Here is a 26438-nt window from a genome sequence, read left to right on the forward strand (position 1 = left end):
TCTTTGAAGTGCCTATGGTCACAACAAATATATTATACAGTGAAGTAAGTACTGTGTTGTTTACCTTATGAAGGTGGCAAACAAGCAAAAAAAAGAATGAAAAGCCTGCATTAAGGAGAGTCAAGAACCATCTACATCTAAACAGACAGAATAGAACCCAAAGAAAATTTGGCATGTTCACAGACTGCTGGAAACAAAATATTTCCCAAAGAATATAGGTTATGACAGACCAGAAAGTCTGTCACCTTTACGTTTTTTCTCTCATGAATATTCAGTTTCCCTGCACAAGTCTGACAGCATCAAAAACAGATGAAGAAATGTGAAGGCATGACCTTTTCAGTCGAAAAATTAGAGCATTAATCTTCTTTTGACATAATACAAAATACTTTTGGGAAGCAAGTGATTTCATATAAAGCTTCATCTTTACCTCTGAAGCACCGGTTCTTTTCAAAAGGCCTAATAAAAAGTCAAGTATGTGAACAAGGTTTTTATTTTTGGATCAGAAAACCTGCGTACAAAATGTCCGGCACCACTAAATATGCTCTTTTGTTATCACCCCAACCTCCAATAGTACATATTGCTAGGCCGGACAGCACTATAAACATGCAATGGGCTAAATGACAACAAAACCACAGTAATGATAATGTACAGTATGAACCACATGTAAAGCAGACACCTTGTAGTAAAATTTTATCAAAATGAAAGCCCACTTGAAAATTTTTGATGAATGTTTCCACATTCTTACTGAATTAAGAGTTGCCAATCACTTGTAAACAATCAACCCCACACATTTTCATTGCTCAGTTTTATGTCACTGCCCATCTATTAGTTAGTGGACAGGGAAAGGGTGGGAGGGTTTGAGATGTAACCTTCAACATTATATATGTATAATGGATGTGTATTGTGTGCATGTGTTTATGTAAAAAAAAATATATATGTGTGTGTGTGTATATATATATATATCTATATATATGGTCAGATTGTGCCAAGAATTGGGACAATGACATTTCATAAACTATGTCAATGATGAGAAAAGAATAATGAAATCCAGCAAAGTTTAATACAATCTCTTCCACTAAAGATTATGATGCATTTTGTGACAAGCCAGATGACCTGTACTTTTCTAAGGCTTATCTAACCTGATGGCAACCCCAGAAAACACACCCAACTCAAATCCAGCTGAGAATTTGCCAATCATAAGCCTCCAAGCATTCACAAATTCTTTCTTTTTAACTCCATATTTTTTGGGGGTAAAAGTCAAAAACTACATCTTAAAAGTCACTCATACAAGCATACATTTCATCACTTTCACTTTGGGGAAAATAGCATGGCAAGGGCTATGAGTTGCTATGAAACACAGCTCGTTGGACGTTAATATTCAACAAGGCTCTAAAGTTCAGCTTAGAGTACAAAACCTCCAAACTTTCATGGGCACATGTGATTAAGTCTTCCACTTTAAGAAAATACTTCATACTCACTCACACACAAGGATACCGATCAGTGAAAATGTACGTAGCTCTATTGCTGATCCTTTTCATTAGTTTAAATAAAAAAAATTTATAATAAAAGTAAAATGTTTATTTGTATATAATTTAAAAAAACAAAAAAAAAGCAACAAAACCTTAATTCAATATAACCATACAGTTCACTTCATTTTAAGCTAAAGAAACTCCCAGAAAATGCATAATTCACCATTACAGCAAATCCATTAATTATAACATCTACTAGAAAACAAATTTTCCCTTTAAATGACCACATACCTGTAGTGGGAAAGCTATGGATTAAAGGATCATCTGCTTGGCCACAATTATCTATATAAGCGCTACCATACCACAACCTTCAAAATTCAACATACACCTGAAGTTAAAAGGAAGATATCCTTCATTCCACTGGAACATAATTTTTCAAGTTTTTATTGTTTCATGGAGACCACTAGTATTTGTTTGAAGACGAAGGCAGCCACATATGGCAATCTGGTTGCATATGGTATCATACTTGATTACAGCCACTGTGTTGGTGACTCACCTTCACTACATGTAGATTTGTACAAAGGATATACAAAATAACCTCTGAGGCAAAGACACTGGACAGGGGACCAGTAACAAATGCACATGACTGGTAGTAAACTTAAAAATGGGGCTTCATCATGCACATACCACTTGGCAAGTCTGATGTTTAGGTACTAGCAACAGCAGTTGCTCCAACCAAGCACAATAAGAAAAATTTTCATTAAATGTGCATACTCATCTCTAGAGTCAACTTGCCACTACTTTTGTGCTAGTAGTAATCAACTTAAACCTACTAGCATTAATAAAGATGTAACCTCATGCCATGGAATTACACTGTGGAATATAAAATAATAAGTCCAGGGGTACAATCTGTAATCATTATGAATGTCAAAAATTATGGGGTCACAAAATATGTGGCTGGAATGCTACACCCATCTTGTATTACAATGACTTTACAACATCCCTTTCACAAACAAATGCCCAAATCCCTTGCATGTCTTAATGTTTTCTCCCCACACTAGAAAAAATAAAATTCTCAATACACACATTATAAAAGCCATATAAGAGTCAAAGGAAAACTAAGTACAATAAGTAAACTAGAGAGAGCTCATCACAGCATGAAGAAGGAAGATAATGTCATAATGACTATAAATAAAAAGAAATTTATAAACTGACTGGAGCATGACATAATGCATAACAAAAGATGAATATACTTTAACTTTAGAATAAGATTATCCAAACAATGTTAAGGAAAAATTAGTAGCATTACTGACATTATAAGGGACTTCTCCTGGGAACACAAAATATTTTGCTCCCCCTGGATGTCTGGGTGTTTACTGGGGTTTGACACAATAATTCTAAACCTAAGCTCTGCTAGTCTTCATTCTTAACTGCAGTGGCTGCTTCTTTTTCTGCCTTCTTCTTCTTCTTCTTAGAATTCTTGTTGCTGATTGATGCAACTATTATTTGCTGTAAGAAAATGTCAAATAAAGTAAGAGGTTCACATTCTAACCAACATAAAAATCTAAACGTACATTAATATACACCATACAAAACTATTAAGATTCAGAAACAACAAATAAAATATCTAGAAAATAAATGGAAGAATTTGAAGATTAAATTTCCAAAGGCAGCAGAAGGAAGTGAAAGGGAGGATTATGTGCTTGAGTTGCTGGGTAGGCAATGGGTTTAAACAGTGTCAGTGCATCAAGATTTAAACGCCTAGCATTAAGACCAGATCTAAACACCTATGATGTGCCAGGTTTAAATGACACTGTTTACATGATTCATACTACTTTTTTTAAGATTTAAATTTTCCTAATCCTTTCCTACTGCAAGAGATTCCTTTTTTATCCTGGCCCATACTAAACAGATCAAAAGTCAACCTCCATAGTTCTAAGAGAGAACAGGGATCAGAGGTAAAGACAGATAAAATTTCTCCCAAACTCTAACCAATTTTGGTGTTCCCTGTTGAGTCTGCCACCAGAGTCATATCATCTACAAGAGCAGTTGATCCATTTCCCATGCTCCCCTACCCCTAGCACCTCTACCTCCCTTAGCACCATATCAATAACCGATACACACAAGTAAGCCTAGCATCACATATATGCAACAAAAATATGTCATACAGTGCAGTAATAAGGAAACAATGTTACAATTTGCTGGAAACAAATTCATACATAAAGGGCAGCACACTTTATGCCATGTAAAAGAACACAAAAACAGCTACAAGTTCACTATAATGATATATATGAAATTCAAGAGGGAAAATACATTCACATTTTCTGGATTCTACAAAAGCATGTGACAATGTGAATTAGCATTACTAATGTATGTGGTATGACAAAATCAAAAAAGGAAAAACAGTAAACTGAATCATGGAGTTTCTATGGAACAGAAATGTCAGTGGTTGCAAATAGAGACACGTCTGACAACAAAGATATACCTTCACATGTCCTACATGGAACAGTATAAGCTTTGATACTGTGTAATTATATCAGATATACATATGAGACGTAAGAGAGACTACAGTCTGATGATGAGATAAAGTTAAAAACAAGAATATACAGTAAAACTGCAAAGATGTATGGATACTACAGGCAGATGGGCAGAAGGGAACTTCAACAAAGACTGGAATGCAAGAGGTTTTGAGGCCTGAGCGTGCAGAAGTGTGACAAGTGCGCAACTGAAGTAATGTGGTATACAGGGGGCAACATGCTGTCAGTAGACTGAATCTGGGCATTTGGGGTAGTTGTGGGAACCACAACGTCTGTGGGGCCTGTTTACTGATGGCGGCTCTGGTTTTGGTGGCATATGTGACTGCTAGGAAGGGAATCTTAGCAAATGAGACCATTCTCCATCTGTTCCTGGCACTACCTAGCTAAATGCAAGAAATGTCAAACAAGTATGAAAAAGTCATGGAACAATTAATAAAATTTCAAAGGATGCATAAAAAAAGCCCAACAAGAAAAGAAATTGGGAATGATGTAAATGTCAAGGAACTGGGATGTATTTAAGGAAGCAGTGATGGCTTGCGCAAAAGATGCTTGTGGCATGAGAAGCGTGGGAGGTGGACAGATCAGAAAGGGTAGTGAGTGATGGGATGAAGAAGTAAGATTATTAGTGAAAAAGAAGAGAGGCATTTGGACAATTTTTCCAAGGAAATAGAGCAAATGACTGGGAGATGTATAAAAGAAAGAGGCACAATATCAAGAGAAAGGTGCAAGAGGTGAAAAAGATGGCTGATGAGAGTTGGGATGAGAGAGTATCATTAAATTTTAGGGAGAATAAAAAGATGTTTTGGAAGGAGGTAAATAAAGTAAGACAAGAGAACAAATGGTAACATCGGTGAAGGGGGGTAATGGGGAGGTAATAACAAGTAGTGGTGATGTGAGAAGGAGATGGAGTGAGTATTTTGAAGGTTTGTTGTCCCAAAGGAATAGCTATAGAGAAAAATATGATTTGGCAACAAGCAAGACATGTGGTAACTAAAGGAATAACAGTCATGAAAAAGTGCATTACCCCACAAGTAAGAAAAGCAGTAAACACTGTGCAATAGCCCTGCTATCATAAAAGCTTGATATGTATTTGAATGTAATTTGTCAAACCTTACCAAATAAATTCATCTTTGTTGACTTTGTTTTTATCCAAGGATGCTATACATGCACTCTACCTGACCTCAGGTAACTCATCAAACCAATCGGCAATACAGTGAGCCCTCCTAAATGTTAAAGACTCTCCACTGCAACCCCATCCACTCCTGATACTTTCCAACTTTTGGTCATGTACAAGAGAAAGACAGATGAGGGGTATGGGGGAAGGATGGTAAACTTGAAAGCTTAGTTAACCCCTGCTTTGTTTCACCTAACTAGTAGTATCAACTACTGCCTAACATCTGAAAAGATAGCTTTAGCTTTCCAGATACAGGAACATTTTGACTTGCATCCACCTAAGCAAGAGCCAGTCACTATGTGTGTCTTCACTTGTGTGATTGTCGTCTAGCTACGAAACCTTTTAGAAGTTCAACGGCAGTGTATATCTACAACATTCGTCCATTGAAAAAAGTCAATTATACTCAGGTATTTATCAATAACTCCAAACAATGAAATGAGAGCCTTTGTTCTAAGGGAACTTAATTAAACCAAGTTATCTCAGCAAATAAGACCTAAGAATATCAAAACAATTTGTATTCCAACAGCGTTCCTTTATCTTATTCTTTAACAAAGCAAACATAGCTGCATTACCTTCAATTCTGGATCTTCAATCTTGTAACTTGATTCAAACATATGAGTGTCAAATGGTAGGCCTGTGATCTTATGCTGTCCACTTGGCATTAACAGGACAGTAAACTTGAACTGAGCAACAAACTCGCCACTCTGAAAAGATTTAATCAATTAGAAATAATAAAATCAAAATAAGAACTTAACTTTGAATACCAACTGAGCAAGACTGACCCTACATCCTTCCATGACAAAGATAATTTATCAAAATACAATGAGATGGAAAGGAAAGTGCCAGTTATTACATCCAAGTGTATGTAATACCCATCTAATGTCCACACCCATTTTCCAATTTCAATAAATTGCACCATCCTGAAAAAGCTATCAAAAACCACATTTCACAAATGCAAAATATGGGATATCCTTGACACAAGTGGGATTTACATACTTAGACAACTTCTTTCTTTTTTCTTTCATACTATTCGCCATTTCCCGCAATAGCAAGGTAGCGTTAAGAACAGAGGCCTGGGTCTTTGAGGGAATATACTCACCTGGCCCCCTTCTCTGTTCCTTCTTTTGGAAAAAAAAAAAAAAGGGGGGGGGGGGAGATAAACCTAAATGAGCTAAAAAGATATCAGACATCCATTCTACTTTATTCATAATTACCCAAGGACCAGTTTGCATGAGAGTCCTGTACTAATCCACAGCCTTTCTTAAGGTTCCTACAGCCCATGGCTTTACAACTTCCAACATGGAAATGTTCACACCTTTGGAGTAAGAAGTTCTTTGACAAGACTGTATTCCAAGGTATTTAAAGCAATCCACTTCCAAACTCACCAAAGCCAATCTATCTTGCTCCCTTGCTAAACCTTATTACTGCATTCTTATTCACACTATTCTCATCTTCCTCCTTTCACACACTCTCCCAAACGTAGACATTAGAAGATTTATCTCAATGGGAGGGAACAACGGATGCATGTTGGAGGAGCCTATTAAAGACGGGATGAGGTGACTAGTTGAATGCCACAGGGTTCGGTTCTGGTATCATTACTCTTCCCAATCTCAATTAATGACTTGCCTGAAGGTATGGAATCCTACCTGAATATGTTTGCACATGATGAAGAGGTCATGAGGGAAATGAAAGCAGGGAGGATTGTATTAGTTTACAGGGGGACCTAAACAGACTCCAAAGTTGGTCTGAATCATGCTCAATGAAATTCAACCTGAGTAAATGTAAAGTAATGAGGATGGGACTAAGCATGACAGCTTCAAAATTATCATTATTATCCTAGCAGGAAATAAGCTTCAGGATACTGCATGTATGAAGGACTTAAAAGATAAACATCCCTAAACTGTCATCAGAGTCCCATATTAGGAGAATAGTTAGGAGACAAACTCTGCTGGCAAATATCGAAATTACTTACATGTATAGGAATCAGTTAATACTTAGCAAGCTACTCACATCCTACACAAGTCAAAAACTCGAATATGCTTCTCATGTTTGGTCACAACGCCTACAGAGCACAAAGAACTCAAAGAGAAGGTCCAAAAGAGCAGACAAAGAAAACAAAAGTGGTACCTAAATTAAGAGAGCTAAGCTACAGGGAAAGGTTGGAGGCTTTAAATTTACCCACCTTTGAAGAGAGATTGAGCAGTGACCTGATTAAACTTTTCAAGATTTTATAAGAGAGAGACAAAGCAAACATTGGACTGTATGGTAAATATAGGTAGTTACCAGTTTCAGCAAGTTTTCAAGTTTGCAATCATGGCCACACCATCTACAAACAGCAATCAACTCACCTCACTGGCCCACCACCCCCAGCATATTGCAGACCTAACCCTCTTTCCATTACCTTCCACACCACCTTACCCAGTAACTGATTAACTAACTCTGTCTACCCCCCTATGACTGGAGGTGTTCAAGGTGTAACAAAGACAATTCTAAATCAGAAGGAAATAGCTCCTAAGTCACCTAGGGTCAAAATCCTGGTCAGGTAAATGGCATTCATGATGATCAATCATTAAGGGCAATGTTGTTATGTTTCTTGGACCTCTCATCATATGCAACAATGATAGCACTCTTATCTGCCTAATTTAATACAGGCCTTTGTACCACAAAAAAAAAACAATAACTGCACGAGCATACAGGCATCAAACTTGTAGATGACCGAACTATGTATCATTGCCTCAAATTTTTTCTTACCCTTAACTGCTGGGGGAAAAAAGACTGCAGTATATTTCTCATTTCTACTTCATTTTATTTTATCTTTTTTTTTTGGGGGGGGATATAGTGGGTGGCAGTGCAAAACATTAATACTAATATTCATGTTCTAACACCTAACAAAGCATTTTAGAAAATATTAACCCCACATACGGAGGGGTGGCAATGGGAATGAATAAAGGCAGACAGTATGAATTATGTTATTATTTATTTATTTATTTATTTTGCTTTGTCGCTGTCTCCCGCCTTAGCAAGGTAGCACAAGGAAACAGACGAAAGAATGGCCCAACCCACCCACATACACATGTATATACATAAACGTCCACGCATGCAAATATACATACTATACATCTCAATGTATACATATATATACACACACAGACATATACATATATACTCATGTACATAATTCATACTGTCTGCCTTTATTCATTCCCATCGCCACCTCGCCATACATGAAATAACATTCCCTCCCCCCCTCATGTGCGCGAGGTAGCGCTAGGAAAAGACAACAAAGGCCCCATTTGTTCACACTCAGTCTCTAGCTGTCATGTGATAATGCACTGAAACCACAGCTTCCTTTCCACATCCAGGCTCCACAGAACTTTCCATGGTTTATCCCAGACGCTTCACATGCCCTCGTTCAATCCACTGACAGCACGTCGACCCCGGTATACCACATCGTTCCAATTCACTCTATTCCTTGCATGCCTTTCACCCTCCTGCATGTTCAGGCCCCGATCACTCAAAATCTTTTTCACTCCATCTTTCCACCTCCAATTTGGTCTCCCACTTCTCCTCGTTCCCTCCACCTCTGACACATATATCCTCTTTGTCAATCTTTCCTCACTCATTCTCTCCATATGACCAAACCATTTCAAAACACCCTCTTCTGCTCTCTCAACCACACTCTTTTTATTACCACACATCTCTCTTACCCTATTAATACTTACTCGATCAAACCACCTCACACCACATACTGTCCTCAAACATCTCATTTCCAGCAAATCCATCCTTCTGCGCACACATGTACATGTGTATATATGTATCTGTGTATGTATGTATACGTTGAAATGTAAAGGTATGCATATGTGTGCGCTTGGACGTGTGTGTATATACATGTGTACGTGGGTGGGTTGGGCCAATCTTTCGTCTGTTTCCTTGCATTACCTCGCTGAAGTTGGAGACAGCGCCAAAGAATAATAATAAAAAAAAATAATAATAATAACCAACCCCTTGTATAGAAAAAATCAAAGACCACTTAAGTACCATCCAGGGAGAAATGGAGTAATGATAACAGAAGGATATACATAGACAGATGGACATATATATGTAGTCATTCTATACTCCCTTATACATTCTTTACTTAAATTACCTTTTCAAAGTGACATTCTCCAAATCTAAACATAAAATAGAGCATGCTGTTAACTTACCTTTTCCCATAGGACAGGATATGGGTCCACTAGCTTATGTGACACACACTCTGTTACCCCAAGTCGCGCTTTCTTCTCATCATCAAATGACCTAATATTGAAGGGCATTGTGCCGTGATTCTTCTGGACCTACAAAAATTGACAATGATTCAGTTAATAGATACACTAAGGGATATATCACTAAAGCTATGCTACAACACTAAACCCCTTCTATTCAAAATATTCTACAACTAACCATCAACCCCCCAAATAAAAATAAAGTGACTCCTACCTCACACTCACATAGATCCCCCATCCCCAACAAATATAACAATGACAAAAACACACCATGAAATAACCCAGCAAGCATGAAAGAACTGATCCCCCAACTTGGTCAAACTACGACCCACCAGAAACAGACCCATCAAAAATCACACTCCCCAGGCAAAAATGAGTCACACTCTCCCATCTATGCTCATCAAAACAACACTACAAGCACAGTTCCAGCATATCCCAAGAAAAAATTATGCCCATGAAGTAACTACCATAAAGAAATCTGAGCACTTACTACTCAGTAGCCCAGCACTCCCTGCAAGTTTCTGTATTCAATATTTTGTGACCTGTGATCCCAACGGGTGATATGGCTAGGTTCCTGGGTGCTGCAGGTGCCTCATACAGATAGTAGGGACTCCTAGTAAGGTAAGGTAAGGATTGGCAAAATACATGAATCGTGCCACTCTATATAAACAAATGGGACAAAGGATAATGTTCGAATTACAGATGTGTAAGTTTATTGAGTGTACCTGGTAAGTTGTACGGGATAGTGGTGACTGAAAGGATGAAAGCAGTACGGTACAGAGCATAAGATTGGGAGGAACAATATGGTTTCAGGAGTAGAAGAGGATGTGTGGATCTGGTGTTTGTTCAGAATTATCATTTTTTCATATATGTCAACTGTTTCCTGCATTAGCACCACAGTAACAGGAATAGACAAAGAAAGGCCACATTTGCTCATCTTCTCTAGCTGTCTTGTGCAATATATCAAAACCTTAAACAGACCCTACAGACATTTCCATTATTTTTCCGGCTGATTCACATGCCCTGGTTCAGTCCACTGATAACATGTCAACCCCTGTAAAACCACATCGTTCCAATTCACTTTATTCCATGCATGCTTATCACCCTCCTACATGTTCAGATCCCAATCACTCAGTATCCTTTTCACTCTATCCAACTTGGTCACTCTCCACTACTGACACATGTCCTTTGTCAACTTGTCCTCACTCATTCTCTCCAAGGTCCTTACCATTTCAGCAAATCGTCTTCAGCTCTCTTATCCTAATATTAATTACTTGCTCAAGCCACCTAATATGACATAACGTTCTCGTGTTCTCATAAGTTTCATTTCCAACGGATTTACCCTCTTCCGCACATCCACATCCATAACCTAGTTCTTGCAAATCGTTGACAAAATTGTTGGACTACCATACCTATAATCATACCCATCTTTGCCCTCCCAGTAAATATATCTTTATCTAATTCTCTTTCTCTCTCTCTCATAGGGCTTGGTTGTGGTTTCAGTGCTACCTCACAAATGTGGGAAATGGTGATCATGTGAGAAAAATTAAAAAATACAACAATGCCAAACTTGTACTCCAATCAGAGAAATTTCTTTTACATTCTGAAATTGTAGATCCTAACTCCATTCCAAAATATTTTCCTTAAGACTATCTTACACATTAATATTGACACTGTGTTACTTCAATGCTCTGAACAAGTCATCATCCTGCCTACTTACTTTGCTATAAAATTCTCGAGAGGCCTTCAGTTTCAAACTGTAGCTTTCCTCTGTTTTTCTGAAGATTGTTACACGTGCTTCTGCTTCCTTACCCTGAAAAAGACAACCAAGATATAGAAAGTTGACTACAACTCACCTTACATAATAAGAAAAGAACTATGCGCAACACTGTTTTCATATCTGACTGCTTCACTTTTCTTTTTTAGGCAATGTGGTGTCAGGAGCAAATGAACATCATTTCATATATCTACTCTCTAGGTGTCATATGTAATGTCCTGAAAATAGCACCTATCACTTCAGTAGCAAATTCCAATTGAATTCCTTCACACAATCCCTCCTTCTCTGGATCTCCCCATGCCCATACTTCCTCCAATCCTAACATAAAAATCAACTTAACCCTGTATACTTCTCATACACTGAAACTCCTTACACAATCAACCCATACTCAAACATTCTTTCACCACATTCTTCTCTTTCTTTCTTTTGCTTTTAGGGCCCCATGACAAACATTCACACAACACCTGGGATTACTAAATCTTCACACACTCCCATCTTTGCCCTAACAAATAATGATCTCTCCCTTAACACACTCCTGAAATGAACCCAGGACCTCGACTCCCTCTTCTAACCCGTCTTCGATTATCCCCAATGGTTCCATTAATTGCCAATTCCATTTCATGTGTAATTCAGAAGCAACCCACTTCCTTGTTCCTCCCTATTACATTGCAAACAATCTCATCTCATTTCCTTGCAGCACCTCATTACCTCATTTTTGGTCACACTTCCTCTTAACTTTCTTCTTCATACACTCACAATCAACTTTTTTTATAGCAACATAACCTGCTTCTGAATGGAAGCGGAAGTGAATCATAGGGTGGGGGAGGGGGCAAAAATCCTGGGAGCCTTGAAGAATGTGTGGAAGTCAAGAACATTATCTCCGAAAGCAAAAATGGCTATGTTTGAAGGAATAGTGGTTCCAACAATGTTGTATGGTTGCAAGGCATGGGCTATGGATAGAGTTGTGTGCAGGAGGGTAAATGTGCTGGAAATGAGATGTTTGAGAACATTATGTGGTGTGAGGGGGTTTGATCGAGTAAGTAATGTAAGGGTAAGAGAGATGTATGGAAATAAAAAGAGCATGGCTGAGAGAGCAGAAGAGGGTGTTTTGAAATGGTTTGGGCACATGGAGAGAATGAGTGAGGAAAGATTGACCGAGAGGATATATGTGTCGGAGGTGGAGGGAACGAGGAGAAGTGGGAGACCAAATTGGAGGTGGAAAGATGGAGTGAAAAAGATTTTGAGTGATCGGGGCCTGAACACATGCAGGAGGGTGAAAGGCAGGCAAGAAATAGTGAATTGGATCGATGTGGTATACCAGGGTCAACGTGCTGTCAATGGATTGAATCAGGGCATGTGAAGCGTCTGGGGTGAACCATGGAAGGTTCTGTGGGGCCTGGATGTGGAGGGGGAGCTGTGGTTTCGGGCATTATTGCATGGCAGCTGGAGACTGAGTGTGGACGAATGGGGCCTTTGTTGTCTTTTCCTAGTGCTACCTCGCACACATGAGGGGGGAGGGGGATGTTATTCCATGTGTGGTGAGGTGGCGATGGGAATAAAGGCAGACAGTATGAATTATGTACATGTGTATATATGTATATATCTGTGTGTGTATATATATATGTGTACATTGAGATGTATAGGTATGTATATTTGCGGGTGTGGACGTGTACGTATATACATGAGTAAGGGGGTGGGTTGGGCCATTTCTTTCGTCTGTTTCCTTGCGCTATCTCGCAAACGCGGGAGACAGCGACAAAGCAAAATGAATAAATAAATAAAATAATAACCTGCTTCTGAATGAATAATATTTCCTATTAATTCTGGAACTGCTTCACACTACTATCTAATTATGTGCACCCAGCAACTAACTGTTTTCTGTAAGTTGTAATTTTCTGTGTCATAACCTTTCAAAATTCAGTGAAGATACTAAAAAAAAAAAAAAAAAATGTGCTGTAATTCCTCTATTGTAAATCAGGCCCATGACACCTCATTCAGATAAGATAAACATTTATTACAATATTACCAAACATGAGTTTCCAACATGGATTAGTGTACAATATATAAGGACTTAATCACGAAGCATAAGAAATTGCCAGGGCATATGGAATTAACACATTTCATCTTCACAACATAAATTATGTGATGCTACTTTCAATGATATAAATACTATTGGCTTTTTTTGTTCACACTCAGTCTCTAGCTATCATATGTAATGCAACAAAACCACAGCTTCCTGTCCACATCCAAGACACACACCCCTTTCCATGGTTTACCCCAGAAAAAAAAAAAAAAAAATCATACTTTATTTCTCTACAAACACTTCTCCCCATTTTGGCATTTTGTTCAATTATCTTCCTTCTTAATATAAATAAAAAAGTTTGAGCTGTTTTACAGTTGTGGCATCAGATGGCCCACGCACTATGTATTCATCAAGTTTCTGATATCCAAACACTGGATTTCTGGTATCATCATCAACTGCCTCAACTGCCAACTGCGTATTTTTAAAAGGAAAAATGCTGCAATTTATTTGACCAAAATCTACTAAACAGCAATCATATTTCTCACCTGGCCCTCTCCAGTAGAAATGATGACATCAACACCATAAACTTCATGTGTCTCAAAGTCTTGTTTTTCAACTTCCTTCCGCTGAGCGTCTGTTGGGTTCTGAATGATAGTCTTCTCTCCATCAATCCGACCCTGCTGCAGTTGGAAAGACAACATGCCTTCCACTGGTTTGGATTTGTAAACCTTTGCAATCTTCGTGATAGTATCAGTAACAGCAAAGTTTTGGTTACCAGGTTTGACCAAGCGTAAGGCTGCCTCAGCTGCATTGTGAGCTGCAAGCATCACATCTGCTTGACGACCTTTAACCTATTAAAAACAGGACATGGTCGTATTTTCTTGAAAAAAATAATTCTACTAAATTTATGAGTTAAACCAAATGCTGCAATTTTCTTGAACTTCAATCACTATGTTCATGTAACAATGCAATTCTTCCTCTGAATAATGGTACAACAGGATGTTACCTTAGCTTTCTCACTTTCAAGCACATGAAAAAAATTTATGTATGCTATCCCAAACACTTGTCACCTGATCCCCTCTTCAAGTTGTACCACATTTCAAAAAGATGACTTGCTTTCCCACCGCGTTTAAACTATTTCAATTCCAACACTATCATATTCTGCAATGACTCAATCCCTGTCTAATATTTTTGTTACTGCTTTAACTATCCCTAGATCATTAAGCAGAAAAAGATAGGGAGCCTACACAATCCTGTAGTGTACAGTGAAATACCCTACATGGGAATTCAGCAAGCATATGAAACATGAGACCTGGAAAAAAAAAAGTACTAGTCGCTAGGAAGCTATCCACCAGAAAAGCAAATTACCAGTTATGGCTGTTTAGCGAGCCAGCACTTTAGTGGTTGTCAAGTTGCACTCCTCTGATCTAGGACGCTATCTTTTCTTTCTGTCTCAACCAAACATGGACTGCAGACAATCTGTCACGAATAAACAATCTCTCCTTGTAACACACAACATTTGGAGACACTTAACTCACACAATTCCTTCTTTGTAACTCTAGATTTTCCTGTGGTGAGTACTTTGCACTAACTCTGTCTTTTGGTAAAATGTTAGGAGAAACAGATATAAGTAGCAAGTGGAAACATTAGACACGATCATAATGCTGTACCAGAAGGTTGGAACATTAGGTAGAAGTAGTGGGAAGGAATGTATGATAGATGTAGTGGGTTGGAATGTTAGGTAGAAATAGCCGATAGGAAAGTTAGGTAGGAACCTCTGAAAAACACTGCACAAGAGTTGCCCTCAGCCAGAGGCCTGTAAAGGGTAAAGGGTGAGGCACTGAAGGCTAAAAAGCAGCACTGAAGTTAACCAGACACGGAGGCTCTTTTGCCATGGTTACCCCCATAAGGGAGTTACCAAAGGGAACAGATATAGACAGACAGATAGATAGGGGCAAACATTTCCAACATAAAACAACTTATAAAGCGAAGAGAATTTTGAGCCACAGGGCTTCAAAGCTGGAAGACATGATCAATGAGGCAAGCAATGCTTCTGAATTACAATAGGCAAAAACAAGACCCATGGAGAGGAAATGATGGTAGACAAAGTACGAGATCTAATAATGTAGAGAAGCAGCCTACGACTGGAGAAGGTCTGATAACATACAGATGCAGCCTTCAACAGGGGAAGAAGACATGGTACTACACAGAGGAAAGGTTAGAGACCACATATGTTACTGTAACAAATAGGAAAAGTGCCAGGTCTGGGAGCTGTATCTGAAGACATGGGCTAGGTCTAATCTGTTTAAAAAAGAAACAAACCAAAGTAGAGAGTAAAGGAGTATTTGAGATGTGTGTTGCCAAGCCCTGGATCTGAGGTGAAATTGGTGTGATTTGCAGACTGAATGTCTTAACGAAAAAGATAGCTACCTGAACCAGAGTAACATGACAAACTGCAGTGCTGGCTCATTGTGTTGCCATCACTAAGCCACTTAATACATAAGTGGTAGTATTTCCTTGGTCAGTAGATGCCAGCTGGCTATGACCATCATGTTCCACATATGATATCACCAAACTAATAAAGTCACCGTGCAGTGGGACAATTCTTAAAACACTTATAAGAGTTAAAAGAAACTACATAGGAAAGGTCCTTATTACCACATACCTTGCTTTCTTTTGATGCTCCAACAACAACTGTGTGTCCAACCACTGCAATGAAGCCGTCAATGTGTGCTCCCATGTCAATTTTGACTAGATCACCATCTTGAAGGACTGTGTCACCTTCTGAAGCAAGTGGTGAATAGTGGTTAATACAATTGTTAACTGAAGCACAGACTGGAAAAGCAATGCCCTTCTTCATGTCCTTCTCCTTCTTAAAAACCTTGCCGGTTTCCTCTTCCAATAACCGATCTCCTTCAGTACAGATATCCCGCACTGATGCCAGAGGAACGCACTTCGCTACAATAAGCTTTAACACACCTGTAAGTATATAATCAATTCTCAGTTATAAAGTCAGTATGTAGAAATTACTAACTTTAAACTGAAGAACATCATAACACCAGAATTGATAGATGCATAAGAGGATTTAATGCCAAAGTAACTTTTATGCATCAAAACTAAACTACAGGGGAAAAACACTAATCCATCTATATCTCTGATGCCTTTTCAAAACTGGAAGTCCCTGAAGGGGGTGGTCACGGCAATAATAAGAATAATCATAACAATGCATGCCAAGTAAAAGAAACATCAGCCAAGATATATGATGTTTACACAGTAGTGACAACTGTATAAGTACTGTAAGCAAATGACCCTTAAACATTACTTTCTTAACTAGATAATTTGTGTGCCTTTAATGTACCAAATTTCAGCACATTTTTCAAAAATTTCAATAACTGATGTATGTTACCATCTTATCAAATGACTAACATTCAGGTTGCAACACTGTCAGGCATATCATGTCCCCCTCCAGCCCATCACGCACCCCTGCGGCAAACCAACATTCACTGAGAACAAATTACTTTCCTCTCTTCCTACTCGTACATATGCCTTACATCCTCGATAAAAACTTTTCACTGCTTCTAACAACTTGCCTCCCACACCATATATTCTTAATAACTTCCACAGAGCATCTCTATCAGCTCTATCACATATCCTTCTCCAGATCCATAAATGCTACATACAAATCCATTTGCTTTTCTAAGTATTTCTCACATACATTCTTCAAAGCAAACACCTGATCCACACATCCTCTACCACTTCTGAAACCACACTGCTCTTACCCAATCTGATGCTCTGTACATGCTTTCACACCCTCAATCAATACCCTCCCATATAATTTACAAGGAATACACAACAAACTTATATCTCTGTAATTTGAGCACTCACTTTTATCCCCTTTGCCTTTGTACAATGGCACTATGCAAGAATTCCACCAATCCTCAGGCACCTTACCATGAGTCATACATACATTAAATAACCTTACCAACCAGTCAACAATACAGTCACCCCCTTTTTTAATAAATTCCACTGCAATGCCATCCAAACCCGCTGTCTTGCCGGCTTTCATCTTCCGCAAAGCTTTTACTACCTCTTCTGTTTACCAAATAATTCTCCCTAACCCTCTCACTTTGCATACCACCTTGACCAAAACACCCTATATCTGCCACTCTATCATCAAACACATTCAACAAACCTTCAAAATACTCACTTCATCTCCTTCTCACATCACCACTACTTGTTTTCACCTCCCCATTAGCCCCCTTCACTGATGTTCCCATTTGTTCCCTTGTCTTACTCACTTTATCTAACTCATTCCAAAACATCTTTTTATCCCTAAAATTTAATGATACTCTCTCACCCCAACTCTCATTTGCCCTCTTTTTCACCTCTTGCACCTTTCTCTTGACCTCCCGCCTCTTTCTTTTATACATCTCCCAGTCATCTGCATTATTTCCCTGCAAAAATCATCCAAATGCCTCTCTATTCTCTTTCACTAATAATCTTACTTCTTCAACCCACCACTGACTACCCTTTCTAATCTGCCCACCTCCCATGCTTCTCATGCCACAAGCATCTTTTGCGCAAGCCATCATTGCTTCCCTAAAAACATCCCATTCCTCCCCACTCCCCTTATGTCCTTTGTTCTCACCTTTTTCCATTCTGTACTCAGTCTCTCCTGGTACTTACTCACACAAGCCTCCTTCCCAAGCTCACTTACTCTCACCACTCTCTTCATCCCAACATTCTCTCTTCTTTTCTATAAACCTCTACATATCTTCACCTTCGCCTCCACAAGATAATGATCAGACATCCCCCCAGTTGCATCTCTCAGCACATTATCATCCAAGTCTCTCTTTCACGCGCCTATCAATTAACACGTAATCCTATAACGCTCTATGGCTATCTCTCCTACTTACATATGTATACTTAAGTATATCTCTCTTTTTAAACCAGGTATTCACAATCATCAGTCCTTTTTCAGCACACAAATCTACAAGCTCTTCATCATTTCCATTTACAACTCTGAACACCCAATGCACACCAAATATTCCCTCAACTACCACATTACTCACCTTTGCATTCAAATCACCCATCACTATAACCTGGTCTCGTACATCAAAACTACTAACACGTTCATTCAGCTGCTCCGAAAACACTTGCCTCTCATCTTTCTTCTCATGCCCAGGTGCATAAGCACCAATAATCACCCATCTCTCACCATCCACTTTCAGTTTTACCCATATCACTCTAGAGTTTACTTTCTTATACTCTTTCACATACTCCCATCACTCCTGTTTCAGAAGTAGTGCTACTTCGTCCCTTGTTCTTGTCCTCATACTAACCCCTAACTTTACTCCCAAGACATTCCCAAACCACTCTTCCCCTTTACCCTTGAGATTAGTTTCACTCGGAGCCAAAACATCCAGGTTCCTTTCCTCAAACATACTACCTATCTCTCCTTTTTTCTCATCTTGGCTACATCCACATACATTTAAACACCCCAATCTGAGCCTTCGAGGAGGATGACCACTCCCTGCTTGATTCCTTCTGTTTCCCCTTTTAGAAAGTTAAAATACAAGGGTTTCTAGCCCCCCGCTCCTGTCCCCTTTAGTCACCTTCTACGACATGTGAGGAATGCGTGGGAAGTAGTCTTTCTCCCCTTGACTAATTAAAAAAACTGAGGTCCATGGAATGGACCCAGAACTTTCAGGTTATGGTGCCTGACTAACTCACAGACAACAGAGTGTAGTACATCAATAACATGAATCAGGAGAGGGTGAACGTGAGAAGTATATCACAAGGTTCAGTCCTAAGATCAACACTGTTTGCAATGCATATCACTGATATACTGATAGATAATAATACCATTGGAGATGTGTAATGTAACCACATTACTCCAAGTAATACGTATACCAATAACTGTATGACTATGTACATCATAAAAACATTTAAATATTCACACAAACTATTTACATTTTCTTTGCTACCTGGTCAGCCCAAATATGATGTGGGAAGCCCCATGGCACTTTTGATAATTACTGACCATACTCGAAAGAAAAGGCAATGATCATTGTACAGCAAAAATGTGTTCTTGCAATCTGAAGAAAGGGAGATATGGTCTACCTAACACCACCATGGGCTGAAATATTTCAAATCCTGGATATCATGTATGATGTGGCTGCAATGAATGGGTTAAGTTTGCAATGACAATACAGTGGTGTTAACAAAAGTAGGTTTTTCTATCGATAAAAAATTACACAGCAAGATCTCAACAAAATTCATCAATGGTTGCAAGCCTGGCTGATGCCACTTTATGTAGATGTGTCTGTACATTAGACATACAAACACATACATTTAAGAAATGTATGGTAAAATAATTGCCAATGCTGGAAAAAAAAAAAAGGGTGTTATAATCCATGAATCAATGAGACCTGGTCATAAGACTGCAGATACTATCAAGAAAGCCAACCATGCAGTTGGCACTGCTGTGAAAACTTCGGAGGATAGATTAGGTCCAATATTGCCTGATTCCAAGTTTCAAGTAAGTCCACAACTGAAATACTTTGTGCTGCCCTGGCACCTCTATAATCAGTATAACCAATATTGAAAATGTAAAAAAAGGAGTTGAAAATGACTGGTGGGCTTTAAAAGGACACATGAAGAGAGGCAGAAAATTAATAACTGACACTAGAAATGCAGCAACTAAGATGTAACTTGACTATTGAGGCATTAAATATCAAACATGTTCTTCAGGGTCTTAACCCTCAAGTCCTCTTCATTCCATGTAGAGTCAATCTCAGGATATGATTTAAGAACTGTAAACAAAAGACAAAGGATGGACACAAAAATACTTCTTCATCCAGTGAATTGCTAATGAAAGGAACAAATCGCATGTGAACAAAGTTACTACAGCCACTTTAAATCATTTCAAAGTGAAGAACTAATCCATTAATAAGGCGATGTTGGGGGAATCAAATGAACAAGCATAGGCTTACTGCCCACGCAGTCCTGTACCAACCATTCAACTCACAATATTGGGCAGCACTAAGTAATCTGGTATCACATCTGAATATCAAAATAAAAGAAATTTGGTTGGGCGATGAAGATTAAAGATAACGAGTTCATCAATGTGTATAGCAAAAAACTTGTAAACATTATGATAGCCTAAGAAAGTCTTACTTTTCTCCCCTAACAGCAAAGATTTACTGGAAAAAATATAGCAAAGTTAACCAGTTGGAGACTACTTGGAAAGACAGTAGTTGTGTTATCTTTTTACATTTTTGGGGATTAACACCAAATTTCTATATCTTTATGCTAAAGTGTGGTTTATATAAGTTTTGTCAGTTTTCTAGGCAATATATCAGTTTAGCTGTGCATCGACACTTACTTTGGGAAATGGGTACTTACGTCTTGGGTATTCATATTCACTATGATTATAGGAGCACCTGCAAAGCATAATTCTGAGCATGATAGTTTATCAAACAGTATCAAATAAGGTAATATGAGTTATGAACTATATTCGGGAAATTATGAGGTTATTCACTGTAAAATTAGGTAATCGTGAGAAATGGTAACAGAACCTACACAAACATGCAGATGCCAAAATCACAGGGAAAATATACAACTTTAATTGCATTATGCAAATCGCACTGTCATCTGTATGTGGACATCCAGTTCCACATTAATGGTGCATCTACACAAGCATGACTGGTATATTTTGACAACAATAACGAAAATAGATTAACTATTTAACCACTTGGGAGATTAGGAATGACTTCCATGGGTTTTGTTGGATATACTACTGTCATCTTAAACGATGTCATTCAATAAATGCTCCACTTCATGCATCATACGCATTTTCATAATCATAAACCATATGAAACACCTAAAACAATGGTGGATATTTTCCAAAGCAAGATCAGATAAAAATTTTCTAAAGCATAATACCTACACCCAACCCACAATTTCCCTTATCTTCAGAGCTCTCATTTTCACATTTTTAAGTACAATAAAGCTCTGTGGTGCCTTAAAGTCTTGTCTATTCTTTTAATACAAAGACCTTTACGTCATCAACAAAGCTGCTTTCATGAATATGACTTAAACACTACAATTCTGTATGACTACAACTCCAGTAGGACCCTAACGGATATACTAACCACCTCTTGAAAACGACGGTGCCACGTTACTACGACCTGTGTGTATATCAGTACGACCCCTGGAATAAGCATAACCTTTGAACGTCCCATACAAGTCCATAGATGATCATGCTATCGAAAAGATGGGTCGTGTCGTTGTGCTCAGGTGTTGTAGCGTCATGCTCGAGGGGTTAACATCAACTTGAGCAGATGAGGCCAGCAGCCTCCAGCTTAATGTCAACATAAGGCACAACGATCATGCCGCCGGAAGTAAAGTTTCAGCTCTTTACAACGCACTAGAGGCGCCATGACGAGGGCAACACGTCCTGTCACTGTCAACACAACAACATATGATAAATACTGTCCGTCCTCCCACGCGCCACCATCAAACATGGAAACCCGGTAGACGGACTTCCTTGACCACAATATCTATATTCAGCACGTCCCACACCTCACATACTTACGGTTAACAATCTCGCCTGCCATTTTGTACTTGGTGACAACGATGTCCTCCGCAATAGTGTGTTCTTCTTCATGATCACTCATTTTGAGAATTTCAAAACACAAATTCTTTATCTAGACCTTCTCACGTGTAGCATAAACCTTGACTGGCGGGAAATGGACAGAAAGCGTCCCGTCGGGCCATACAACCACGACAAGTGAAACGCGACCTCACCTGCGCATCACCTTCCTCCCAGCCTTACCTGGTCATAATGATTAACTTACGGGTATCTTACACTACATATTTATACAGTCAGTCTTGGGTTAAAGTTGACCAGAAATAATGAATCATAACTGCATGCAGGATTTTCTCACCATTACGTCCTGCATTCCACAAAAGTGATTAGCTGTGCCCGACTTCAACAGAAATCATATGCTGTATAAAATGAAAAGAACTTTACTTCTAAATATATCTATGAAACAACAAAACTTTGTTGTCTGTTAAGCTGACCATTTTCATAAAGGTAAACTTTTACGAGATACGAAAAGTTTAGTTCTAGAACGGATATGACGATGTCGTTCTACAAATTTTGGGGACTTATATAACTAAAAACCTTAATTAACCCCATCACATCAGCAGAACAATTTTGAAAAATCTGGGTATGACAGGAAAATAAACTTCCTGCGTACAATTTTCTATCAAAAGAGTCGGGTAATATTCCGTCAATTATCTCAAAATATGTATGTGTAATACCAAGTATCACCTGAACGTATTTCTACCACAAATATGAAATTGAATGAAAACTCACGATGTTTAAGTCCATCAGAATTTCATTCTTGTTATTTCAAGCCATAGTTAATCATATAGCATTGTTAACACAGTAAGGTATTACAGCTATTCCCGTAATTTTACGCTTTAACTACCTATATTACCGTAAGAGATCTCACATCACCACAAAATTTTACGCTTACTGTATGACGGACGCTTAAAGCACAGTGTCCTCTGCACCATGCGGCAGGGGATCAGGGCCAGTTGAAACCAAACCAAACGCCCCATCCTCCTTTCATCAACGTTTACGACGATATATATATATATATATATATATATATATATATATATATATATATATATATATATATATATATATATATGTGTGTGTGTGTGTGTGTGTGTGTGATTTCCGATTTTTTGCACTCCGAGGCGAGTTCTACACTAGTGGGACCCCATGTCTTACACCTTATCGCATAATTCTAAAATTCCTTTCACATTTTCTACATTCATCAGCTCTTTGGTAATTTCAGTCATCCGTCAGACTGGAGTACTACAACAGCATTTCTTCACGTCTCTAACTCGTTCTACGAGCTTGCTCTGTCTGGGGCAAAATTTCATCGGTTATCACTTTTGTGTCCAAGAAGTCTTCTAGAAAGCTGCTCTCATGTCGACCTTCTTTTTCTCTTTCAACAAGGGAAGTCTATGGCTGGCTGCTAGTCTCTTCCTGCTCATTAGTTCCTTTAATCTAGATACAATTATTTTGCCCACGGTTGGCCCCTCTCTAACAAGTCCATGTTAAGTCGGGTAACCAGAATAGTGATTTTTTCATACATGATCGCAGTTTCTCGCGTTAGTGAAGTAGAACCAGGAACAAAGAAAAGCCGCATCCGCTCACATCCATTCTTTAACTGTCACATAAGCCACAGTTCTATATCCACAACCAGGCTCCACAGACCTTTCCATGGTTTACCTTGGAACTTTGCGTGCCTTGGTTTAGTGCAACGAGAGCACGTTGACTCGTGTATATCACATCATTCCAATTCATTCTATCCTGCCTAAGCCGTTCATCCTCCTGCATGTTTAGGCCCCGATCGCTCAAAATCGTTTAACACACCATCCTTTCATCTCCAATTTGATCTCCCGGTTCTCCTTGTTCACTCTACTTCTGACACACACACACTTACATATATATATGTATATATATATATATATATATATATATATATATATATATATATATATATATATATATTTACTTATTTATTATACTCTGTCGCTGTCTCCCGCGTTAGCGAGGTAGCGCAAGGAGACAGACGAAAAAATGGCCCAACCCACCCACATACACATGTATATACATACACGTCCACACACGCACATATACATACCTATACATCTCAACGTATACATATATATACACACAGACGTATACATATATGCACATGTACATAATTCATAGTCTGCCCTTATTCATTCCCGTCGCCATCCCGCCACACATGAAATGACAACCACCTCCCCCCGCATGTGCGCCAGGTAGCGCTAGGAAAAGACAACAAAGGCCACATTCGCTCACACAGTCTCTAGCTGTCATGTATAATGCACCGAAACCACAGCTCCCTTTCCAAATCCAGGCCCCACAAAACTTTCCATGGTTTACCCCAGACGCTTCACATGCCCTGGTTCAATCCATTGACAGCACATCGATCCCGGTATACCACATCGTTCCAATTCACCCTATTCCTTGCACGCCTTACACCCCCCTGCATGTTATATATATATATATATATATATATATATATATATATATATATATATATATATATATATATACAGTCACTCCCTTTTTTTTTAATAAATTCCACTGCAATACCATCCATATATATATATATATATATATATATATATATATATATATATATATATATATATATATATATATATTATCCCTGGGGATAGGGGAGAAAGAATACTTCCCACGTATTCCCTGCGTGTCGTAGAAGGCGACTAAAAGGGAAGGGAGCGGGGGGGCTGGAAATCCTCCCCTCTCGTTTTTTTTTAATTTTCCAAAAGAAGGAACAGAGAAGGGGGCCAGGTGAGGATATTCCCTCAAAGGCTCAGTCCTCTGTTCTTAACGCTACCTCGCTATCGCGGGAAATGGCGAATAGTATGAAAAAAAAAGAAAAAAAAAAAAAAAAAAAAATATATATATATATATATATATATATATATATATATATATATATATATATATATATATATATTTCTTTTTTCTTTCAAACTATTCGCCATTTCCCGCATTAGCGAGGTAGCATTAAGAACAGAGGACTGGGCCTTTGAGGGACTACCCTCACCTGGCCCAATTCTCTGTTCCTTCTTTTGGAAAATTAAAAAAAAAAAAACGAGAGGGGAGGATTTCCAGCCCCCCACTCCCTCCCCTTTTCGTCGCCTTCTACGACACGCAGGGAATACGTGGGGAGTATTCTTGCTCCCCTATCCTCAGGGATAATATATATATATATATATACATATATATATATATATATATATATATATATATATATATATATATATATATATATATATATATATATATAATCCTTATGAACCTTTCCTCACTCATTCTCTCCATATATCCAAACCATTTCAGCAAACCCTTTTCACTTCTCTCAACCACACTCTTTTTGTTACCACACATCTCTCTCACCCTTTCATTACAAACTCGATCAAACCACCTCGCACCACATATTATCCTCAAACATTCATTTTGCAACACACTCTCCCTCCGCAGTTTTATCTATAATCCATGACTCGCATCCATATAATATTGTTCGGACTACTATACCTTCGAACATACCCATTTTTGCCCTCCAAGATAAAGATATCTCCACACATTCTTCAGTGCTTCCAGAGCCTTCGCTCTCCCACCCACCCCATGACTCACTCCCGCTTCCATGGTTCCATTCGCTGCCATGCCCACTCCCAGATATCTAAAACACTTCACTTCCTCCAATTTTTCTGCATTCAAACTCACACCCCAACTAACCTGTCCCTCAACTTTGTTAAACCTGATAACCTTGTTTTTATTCGCATATACTCTCAACCTTTTCCATACACCTTTCCAAAATAAGTCACCTACTTGTGCAGTTTCACACTCGAATCTGCATCAGTGCTGAGAATGTTCGCGGCCCCAAGAATGTAACTCTCTCTCTCTCTCTCTGTACAGTCAGTACAAATATGTTATTACACTAGACAACTTACAGAATTCTGACCACTAACTACCTGATGATGACACAGGCAAATATTACTATCGTGTCGCTAGTGCTCAGTGTTAGAACTGCTGGTCATTGTTGGAGCTACGGGCCACACTGCTAACATGGATGCCTGGCTACCAAGGCGGGGCCACATGTGTCGGCATTTATCAACCTGAACAACGGGTTATCTAAGATCGTGTCAGTAAATTGATAATGTTCTCCGGCCGTGTTGACTTACAGCCGATGACCTGACTTAGCTAAGGTAACCATTCCCCTGTTCCCTGGGAAAGGGTTGGACCGGGAACGTGTGAAATGTCTATTGACTCTGTGAATGGTATGCAACCATAACCCCTTTAGTATGAACAAGATGTGTGTGTGTGTGTGTTATGTGAGGGGGGAGGAGGATAAAAGAAACCTAGTCAAGTACCGCAGGGTTAATGTATTAAGGTTATGACTTTTAAACAGCGGAAAATGTAGAGTCAGAATCAGTTATCAACTGATGGATTTATGTCTATTATTACGAGAAGACTGGGGAAGGACACGAGTGAGCCGACACCTTCATGGGTTGCGCCGCTGTACATAATGATGATTTATGAAGGATGG

At 38.7% G+C, this 26438-nt stretch overlaps 1 protein-coding gene across 1 annotated transcript; it reads right to left on the minus strand.

Annotated features, from left to right (window-relative positions):
- Positions 1–472: 472 nt before the first annotated feature.
- Positions 473–22080, minus strand: LOC139759214 (proliferation-associated protein 2G4). Its single transcript, XM_071681291.1, has 7 exons — positions 21839–22080; positions 15905–16218; positions 13785–14090; positions 11160–11252; positions 9383–9511; positions 5753–5884; positions 473–2978 (listed from the first exon to the last, which is right to left on the minus strand). The coding sequence occupies exons 1-7, from the start codon at positions 21918–21920 to the stop codon at positions 2883–2885; spliced, it is 1152 nt and encodes a 383-aa protein (XP_071537392.1). The 5' UTR covers positions 21921–22080; the 3' UTR covers positions 473–2882.
- Between the last annotated feature and the right edge of the window lie 4358 nt (positions 22081–26438).

This window comes from Panulirus ornatus, chromosome 32, assembly GCF_036320965.1.
Source record: "Panulirus ornatus isolate Po-2019 chromosome 32, ASM3632096v1, whole genome shotgun sequence".
NCBI classification, from domain to species: Eukaryota; Metazoa; Arthropoda; class Malacostraca; order Decapoda; family Palinuridae; genus Panulirus; species Panulirus ornatus.

Excerpts from the sequence above, each read along its gene's own strand:
- LOC139759214 (XM_071681291.1), bottom strand. The coding sequence starts at position 21,920 with ATGAGTGATCATGAAGAAGAACACACTATTGCGGAGGACATCGTTGTC. Across the intron at positions 14,091-15,904 it reads GAGCATCAAAAGAAAGCAAG|GTTAAAGGTCGTCAAGCAGA; the intron begins GTATGTGGTAAT and ends TGTTTTTAATAG. Across the intron at positions 9,512-11,159 it reads CTCGAGAATTTTATAGCAAA|GTCCAGAAGAATCACGGCAC; the intron begins GTAAGTAGGCAG and ends CAATTTTTGTAG.